Source organism: Acyrthosiphon pisum, chromosome A1 (assembly GCF_005508785.2).
Source record: "Acyrthosiphon pisum isolate AL4f chromosome A1, pea_aphid_22Mar2018_4r6ur, whole genome shotgun sequence".
NCBI lineage: Eukaryota > Metazoa > Arthropoda > Insecta > Hemiptera > Aphididae > Acyrthosiphon > Acyrthosiphon pisum.
In genome coordinates this window covers 101,568,266-101,578,055 of record NC_042494.1, presented here as the reverse complement: position 1 = coordinate 101,578,055, position 9,790 = coordinate 101,568,266, and the positions used below count along the sequence as shown (strand labels likewise).

Below are 9,790 nucleotides of genomic sequence, written 5' to 3'. Positions count from 1 at the left end.
TGTGATATAGTTTGCTTCAAAGTAAAACATCGACATGTTCCGCAAACTTTTCAAATACTGTGATAATAATTACAGATATTAACTGTAACTTAGTGTTATTATAATATAATTTACAACTCCAATTATAATAACCTAATTGAGAATATTAGTGGACGAAAAGCATATCCTATATGGCCATAAGCGTGCGCACAGGGGGGGGGCCAGATGGGCCGTGGCCCACCCTGCGAGACGTACCGAAATTTGTATACATAGTAATACATGATTTCAACATTACAATTTTTGATTTTTTTAAATCATAGAACATTGATTAAGTAGGTGAAAAATAACATTGATAATCAATGATAATAAATTAAATGTCTTTAAAAATAAAATTAATAACATATTACCATTACAGATTGCGAAATTGTATTTATTTAAAATTTGAAACCGTGTTGACAATTAAAATATTTCTTATTTAATTTTTAAAAAATATGTATCTATTTTTTATCATATGACTGATTTGTGCTTTAAATAGTGGGTGATTACGAGTAGGTAAATTAAAATATAATTGTTTCTTCCATCAGAGTTCAGGTTTCTTAATCTTTATTGACTTGGCCCACCCTGCCACAAATGTCTGCACACGTCTATGTATATGGCTCTATTAAAAGTCAATAAAGATTATTATGCATATATATTATATTATATTAAAATATATAATTTATATGCGTATTATGTATTATATTATAAATAATAGGTACTAAACATATTTAAAAAAAAAACATGCCAAATAAGGAGGTATATGGAATAGATTTTAGGGGACGGAGTGGCTGAGCGGACTATGCCATCATTTCCGATACCGATTGGAATCTCGACCACAGGCAGCTCCTCTCTCTGGGCAGGGAACTTTCTTGAGAGAGAAGCTGCCATCCACCGTCCAGGCATGGCAGAAACCTACGGTTGCCCAATTTCAAATTCTGCCAAAATCCAAAAACTTGTGTTCACCAAACCTACAGTACCCTCCTCCACAGTTGAAAAACCAACCAATGGCCTAAGTTTCCGCGGGTTAATCAATAAAAAAAAAATATATCTTTATTACTGTGTTAACTTTGAGACTTGATGCAGCAGTATCAGTAAATAATATTATGATTTGTAATATTTATACTTATCTTTCTATAGCAACATTATTATAGACTCAATATAACCATGCACAATTTTCAAATGATTATTCTGTATATTTTTTTTTTAAATAAAATCTGTCTTATATAGTTATGTCAAATAGGGACTACCTATATTATATTAAGAAATAAAATGTAGATCAGCTGACCACCCAATCTCTTAGTCCCACCACTAGTAATGTACTCCCAACCATAGACATTTAAAAATATAATTATATTCTTATTAGGTAAAATATTTCCAAAAGAAGAAGATGAGGAAGGTGAAATGTTCAACCACTCATGCCTTGCCGATCTAAAAGAAGGGAAAGTAAGACTCAATGATAATAAAAAACAATATAATGAAAGACTGTCAGAACTACAAGCCCGCAACTCACTTTGTCCACCACATTTAAGAAGTTGTTATGCTGCAGAGACTAATTTCTTGCCAAATACCTCATTAGTTACAGAAGAAGATATTAAGGTGATTTGTTATTATTTATTTGTTACAACCTATCATAATTGTATAATCAATTAAATGTAAACTCTATATTATAGACAACCGCTAATTATAGTGATTATGAGACTGAAAACCTTATCCCGAATGATCGTACCAAGAAAAAAGATAGAAATCAGGTATTTTAATATTACTTGATACATATTTAATTGTTTTACTTAACATAATATTTATTTTATTTTATTTTCAGACATCCTATAAGAAACCAGGACCACCAACTCCAAGCAAAAATGGAGGTCGTGTTTCTTTATCGGTATGTATTTTATTGTGATTTTACAAATAAATATTTCTTAATTTGTAAAAATGTATTTAAGTTTAAACACCTTAATATTTTTTAAGCATCTACAAATTGATCCCACATTATAATTGTATAATATATTATACAATTACATACATAATATTGTATTTGCTTTTTCTTAATGCTGCTTTCTAATTAATTGTCAGTAAATTAAAATATCTCTTATAAGATGCAAATTTCAATAAAACTAATTTTGCTTTTTACATTTTTAAATATTATCAGCACCATAAATTGTAATTGAGTAGGTAGGATGGTACTTGTAGATTTTTATTTTGTAATTCATTAGAAAAGGGTTAAACTCAAAAGTATGGTCTTGAACCAAACTTTTTAATCGTATGTCAAACTCGAACCAAACATTTCTTTCAACATCAAACCGAACCCGTACAAAGTAAACAATACAACCTCAAAGGCCTAAATAATTATATGTTAGTCAGTTAGTCTATAAAGTATAAATAATTCAATAACACAAGAAATAATTGATTTTCGGACAATAATATGGTTTTAATTTAATTAAAATTAAAAATATGAATATTTTTACTAAAATGAATATTCAACTCTGCACTTTAAAAATAATAGACAAGTACTTTTTTAATAGACAAAATAACAAAACAAACATTGCAAACATTTCTTGTTCGTAACGTTTGATGTGTTCTAATTTTTTTTTAGTTTGTAAATTTTGTTGAATTTTAACTATTTTAAAATTCAGATAAATTATAGAATTTTAAACTTTTTGTTCGTATTTGGTTTGGTTAGATATTTTTAAAACTATGATAGACTTTTGAACATCAAACAGTTTAACCCACTTTTAATAATCTTGTTGTCATCAATGTAACAAACTAATTTTACTAAATAATTTCTTTATATTATAGAGGGTGACTCACTAACCATGCTCACCTCCATTTTTTCCTTTAATAATGAATCGATTAAAATTCTAATTTTTTAAATATACTTGTAGACTATATTTTCAAATTCTTGAATTTTTTTGTACTACTTAAGGAATGTCCTGTGGCGATACAAACTTCTGTTTTACAAATGAGAATCCACATTTTTTACTGTAAATTATTTAGTGGATAGTTTTTTTGAAAATGTTGATGTACCTAATTCAAAATTTGAATGAGTAGTTTCTTCGTTATTAAAATGTTTGTATTAGGGCTTTTGAAAGTGAACCATTTTTAAGGGGTCGAATTACACACATAAATTGATAAATATAAAACGACTTAGTATTTATTATACATGGATAGAGATTACAATCCCGGCCCGATTTTATGATCCCGGGATTACGGGATATTTAGCTATTAATCCCGGGATTATCCCGAAATTTAATAAGAAAATGTTTAAAAGAATTATGCACAATTTTGTTTTATTTAAATATTTGTATTATTATACATAAGAATAGATATTAGTTAATAAAGTTTATATTAGTTAAATAAGTTTATAAATATACATTGGTTTTAATTATTTTGAAAATATGAACGCAGAAATAGTAGAGCGTCTAATGATCCGTCTCCCAGTCTGCTTCTTAGCTTGTTTCCAATATAGGCTGCTGCTGAGAATGCACGTTCGGACTCGATACTTGTAGGAGGAATAGACATTAAATACTTAAATGCTAGCTCTAAGTGATGCCCGCAAGTTCCTCCATTTTCAAATAAATTCATCTCTTTTTTGATTATTTTTATCAAATCAGTTTCTTTTTGTGTTATAGGATCAATTGTTCTTTTACTTTTTCCTATTTCAAGCTCCAACTTTTCTTTTAATGTCAATTGAGTGAGTGTAATAGATTCACTTTCTGTTTGTTCAAAACAATGTTGTTCTTCATTAGGTGTCATTAGGTGTTCATTATAATGTATAATTATTGAGTGCTGTTACACAGTCCCGGGAATCCCGGGATTTATTTATACTGGTCCCGGTATTTTCGGTACCTAAAAGTAGCCGGGATCCCGGGATTGTAATCTCTATACATGGGCCATTTTACAAATAATTAATATATTATGTAGGTATAGACACCAATTATATTTAATGCAGTGAAATGTGGATATTTAACTTTTCTAATAAAATGATTATTTTCATTCAAATTACAAGATTTATAAAAATAAATCAAATTTATGCATATTAATAAAAAGAGCACTACAAATTTAAAGTGTGCAATAAATAATTGTATAATTAAAATTTCTGATGCATAAAACCAATGTTTATCATATATTGTTTTTTTTAATCTGTAATAATTAGCAAATACTATGGTATCTTGGCTGATAAAATGTATGCATTAGAAGATTCATACTCAGTCCATTGTATACCAATTTAAGATTTTGATGATGAAGTTAGAATTATCGATAGGTATATTCATAGGTGCAATTAGACCTCTTTAACGTGGGGTGCTATAATATTTCATATTTTGAAAACAAAAAATTGATGATATTTCACTATATTAATGATAGTTAGACCTAAAAAACAAGAGTTGCTAGATTAGAACTTTGGGATGCTAAAGACCCTTTTGTACCCCTCTGGTTGCGCCAATGGGTATATTAAATTATAATATGTTGTGTTACACTGTTACCAATAAATAGTTAATGTTAACAATTATAATATGATTTCAGAACAATGCTAAAAACACTTTAAAAGAATCTAAAGAATCAAATACTAATAAAAGACGAGCTAGCAGTACTCCAAACAAATTATTTAGCTTATTTATGAGCAAAAAGAATTAATTTTATATAATTTTTCAGGATTTTGAAGTATCTAACTGTTGCACAATTATTTTTATGTTTATAAAATTTGTATATCTTATTACATTTTACACTATCTTTTTTTTTTTTTTATGTATTTTTATTGTCAATATTATTATTAAAATGTATTTAAATATTTAAATCTCGTATAATAAAGGTAGTATTATCATTGATTAATGAATGCTAGTAGCTATTACTATTATTATTTGTTGGTCCTTATTGGCCATTTCGCCTATACCTGTAATCACGGTGTATTTTATATAAATACGCCTTGTCTGTAATATTTGGCAATCTAGGTATTTCCCATGCAATGAAGCTCCAACCATTCTTAATCCTCTTATTCTTCTGATGCAACAACCTTTGACCATATATTTATACCTTAGAATTTCATACAATTTTTCTAATTTATTGGTTGTTTTCTTACACAGTTACACTCCTAATATAATATTACAAAATTAGTGTTTTCAATGCTTAGCTATAAAAGTTAAACATTTTATACATTTTTAACTACAAAATAGTTATTAAATTTTAAATTTAATAAATGTCAAAATATTTTTTTTAAATCTAAGATTTAAAAACCTAGAATAACTATTTTAGTTATTTTGTTGTGATTGTATAATATTATTCGTGGGTACTTGAAACTTCTAAAGTATACTATTATATATCTATGATAGTACCACGGTTTTTTGTTGATGTATAACGCGTTATAAGTACCTAATAGATATTATGATATGATTAATTTGGAATTAATTATAGGTACCCATTATGAGTCAATTCTTTTTTAAATACTATAGACTATAATATAATAATATGTCTTATACCTAGACTGACATACCGTCTCCGCTCAGTATCGTTTTTATTATGCAATGAATAATGATATTATATCGTGGAATTCAAATTTAATACCATCCATTATACAGTGACCCACTTGTAACCTACTGTACAGCAAGCAACATCCACTTACCCACCTATTTTTCTACGAATGTCAATAAAACTTTATTTATTAGGTAAAAAAGCTTGAAAACTGTATACAAGGCTCTTACTATATTGTTACAATGAGATTTGAAAATATTAAAAATCCTTAGTCACAGTTTTTTTTATAAGCATTTAAACTTTAAAGTTCAAAAATTGACAAAATACGGAAAATAAACGAAAATTAGCAAATTATTTTGAGTTGAGCATTCATAAAAATTTTTTTTTTTAAATCTAATATATGAGAATGTAATACAAGATTACTCATAAGTTTATCTACCTTTATCAAAAAAAAAATGTCTTTAAGCAAATCAAATTACATTTTTATGAGCGTTTGAAGTTCATAATTTTACAATATTGTATATACATATATATACTAATATATACAATATGACATTGTTTAGATTACATTATTTACATCAAGTTAGAAGGTATATAGTTATACCAATACAGCTTTAAGATTTACGCGTAACGGCAAATAACACGTGGCGAAGAGTCGTGATAACAGTGGGAGGGGACATTCAAAACTATATGATATAATATATTTTACTGGTCTATGACGTCGATAGAACTACAACAAAACAATCGTCTTACAAATTGTATGGTCCGCCTCCAAAACGAACGGCGTGGAACTGGACGTCCATGTTCAACGGCGGTTACATCCGTGTTTTCCGCTATATTCAAATCCGGAAACTCCGTCTTGCCGGGCGTTACAGACCGTAAATCGGGAGCATCACCAGCATCACAGTCATACAATCACGTAGCCTGGCCTCCAGTGAATTCTCGGAATCAAGATGTTCCGGGGTATGCAGATATCGCCGGTGACCTGTGGAAACTCACGATTTGGCGTGGATGCGATCTCTGCAGGACCTAGTGTCTCGACATCTAAATCCGGACGCTCGAGGTTGTTCGGCACAGATACAAATGTTGGCGTCGATATGTCGATTGCCGGAGATTTGCACGGCTGCAATCGTGCTTCCAGCTCCGGCGCACTCGCGAGACACGATGGTAAGGTAACGGCGGCAGGTGCTTTCCGTACTTTGTACGCATCCTATCTGCGAAGGGTCGTCCACCGTGTATGTGTCATCTTCCGTTGAGTTTGCATCGTCGTCCGTCATATTATATTTATTGTCTGACGATGGACAATTGTAAACGACATCGCACGCCTGCAAGCTTCCAACTTCAGACTGTTCATCATTCGGGTACAGTAATGGCGCTATATCTAACAACCGATGATCGGAATCCACCTGTAAGTCGTCGGTAAATGCAGATGCCGTCGCCGACGGTTGTTCCATTATTTCGGTGTTGATATCGGACGAGCTTCCGCACACGGTGAAACTGTTATTGTCGGACATATTAATAAGATAGAAATATAATAGGTACAGAATAATAATCAGTATAGGACCTATATAAACTGTTGGACCGTAATGAAAAATTATTCATAAGAACTAATGCACTTCATGAAATGGTTATTGATAAATGTGGTTACTATGTAACACAGACACGCATTGTTGATTTTCAAACATTCATATACATGGCAACGAGATATTTGTTGTTTTTGTAAATCTAATTAAAAACACACTTTTCTAAAAAACATATTCAAAAAAGGTGGGTAAGTGTATGTCGCTCTGCTGTACAGTAGGTTACAAGTGGGTCACTGTATAATGGATAGTATTAAATTTGAATTCAATGATATATTATATAATATCACTGGATAAGAAAAACGATTCTGAGTGGAGATGGTTTGTCAGTCTAGGTATTAGACATACCTATTATAGGTATACTTATCTATAGTATTAAAAAAAAATTGACCTATAATAGGTTTTAATAATAAATTCCAAATTAATCATATCACAAAATCAATCAGGTAACGCGTTATACATCAACAACAAACCGTGGTACTATCATAGATATATAATAGTATACTTTAGAAGTTTCAAGTACCCACAAATAATATTATACAATCATTACAATCACAACAAAATAACTAAAATAGTTATTCCAGGTTTTTTAATATGTAATTTCGTCTAAGTTGGAAATTAAAATGACTATATAAATAAACTGTGCTTATGTATTTCTTAGAATTTTTGGCAACATAATTCAATATTTACGTGGAATCTTGTTTTAAATTTTCAAGCCTTAGATATAAATGTTGAACATTTTATAAATTTTTAACTACAAAATAATTATTCAATTTTAAATTTGATAAATTTTGTCAAGATTTTAACTTCAAATGCTTATAAAAAAAAATTATGCCTATGTATTTGTAATATTTTTCAACTGCTATTGTAACAATGTATCAGGAGCCCTGTATTAAATTCTTACACTTTTTGGCCCAACCGATAAAACTTAATTGATATTCATAAAAAAAAAAATAATAAAAAAATAGAAATATGAAATTATCCGTAAACAGCTCAAAAAGAGTCAAATTATTTTCAAAATTTTATCGTATATATAAAATGCTAATATAAACATTCAGTGAAATTTTCAAGTTTCTACAGTCATTCGTTTTTTAATTACAACAAAATAAGAAAATCGTCTCATGAGAAATCGAGCAAATATCAAATGTTGTAAAAATATGAATTTCAGACGCTCATAAAAATTTAATTTGAGTTTCTTATAGACATTTTTTTTTGATAAAGGTAAATATTCTTATAGGGAATCATGAATTACATTTTAATATCTTAGATTTATAAAAAAAAAATTTTACGAATTCTTAACTCAAAATAATTTGATAATTTTAATGATTTTTCTATATTTTATCATTTTTTGATCTTTAAATGCTAATAAATAAAAAACAGTGACCAAGGATTTTTAATATTTTTCAAATGTCATTGTAACAATATAGTAGGAGCCTTGTATTATATTTTCAAGTATTTTTACTCAACAAATAAAGTTTTATTGACATTCATAGAAAAAAATAACTAATTAAACTGGAAACTGAAAATGTCCCTAAACAGTTCAAAACAAATCAAAATATTTTGAAAATTTTATCATGTATAAACAACCAGTGAAAATTTCATGTACCTATCTACGGTAATTTGTTTTAAAGTTACACCAAAAACTAAAATCAATTTTCTCGAAAACAGATTTTGCGTAAAAATTCCCGTTTTTCCTTAATTTTTCTTTAGTTTTTCACGGCGCTTTTGAAAACTATTGGAACAATTTTACTTTTGACCCCCACAAAGTACCAACTAGATTCACTTACCTATCAAAAAAGATACTATCGAAGAAAATCAAAGCACTTTTACTGTCCTAAAAGGTGATGACAGACACAAAAAAATATTTTTAAAATAATAAAAAAAAAAATTCATCGTTCCACTCAGGATCTAAAAGTTTACTGGAATATCAAATTAATTTTTACGAACTTTTGAAGCTGGTCGCTGGACATTGGGTATTCATCTGTAAATTAACAAATTGTAATCATACAACGATCTTTTGATTTTGTCGTTATTCACAAGCTAATAACCGTAGGTACTTGCAATTTTCATCACATGCTTATTTTATCATTTTCTATGCATGATAGAATTTTTAAATATTTCTACTCGTTTTGAGTTATTTACCTATAGATATTTGACATTTTCATATTTTTGAGTTTAATATTCTATAAATTTCAATAAAATTGTATTCGTGTACTCAAAAAGCTAGAAAATTTGATACAAGGTTCCTTATAAGTTGTTTTAAATTTTTAATAGCTGTTAATATTTTGATAAATATTAAAGATCCATAAACATTTTTTTATAAATTTTTAAAGTTCTAAATATGTTGACAAAATTTATCAAAATCTGGAAAATTATCAATTATTATAACTGAAAAATTATAAAATGTTCAATTTTTATAGCTAAAGATTAATAATTTAAAACAATGGTTCTCATAAATAATTCATAGTGTAACCAAAAAATCTAAAAAATATATAAATGTAGTTAACTTTTACAGACATTTTATTCAAATTAAATGTGGGCGGAATAACATATAATCAAACGAAAAATAACGATTTACCTAGTTATTTTATTGTAATTTGAAAATATTATTCGGGTGTATGAAACTTTTAGTGTAGGTATATTATTATATTTCATACACACAATGACAATTTCAAATGTAATTCTTTTGACAAAAATTAATTTAATCTACTGTATTATTACTTATTAGT

The 9,790-nt window shown here is 28.2% G+C and overlaps 1 protein-coding gene across 1 annotated transcript; it reads left to right on the top strand.

Annotated features, from left to right (window-relative positions):
- The first annotated feature begins 1,282 nt into the window (after positions 1-1,282).
- On the top strand, positions 1,283-4,734 carry LOC100570467 (nuclear mitotic apparatus protein 1). The gene is made up of 4 exons (XM_016806720.2): positions 1,283-1,614; positions 1,689-1,766; positions 1,838-1,900; positions 4,540-4,734. Exons 1-4 carry the CDS (start codon positions 1,420-1,422, stop codon positions 4,648-4,650), a joined length of 447 nt encoding a protein of 148 aa, XP_016662209.1. The 5' UTR covers positions 1,283-1,419; the 3' UTR covers positions 4,651-4,734.
- The last annotated feature ends 5,056 nt before the right edge of the window (positions 4,735-9,790 follow it).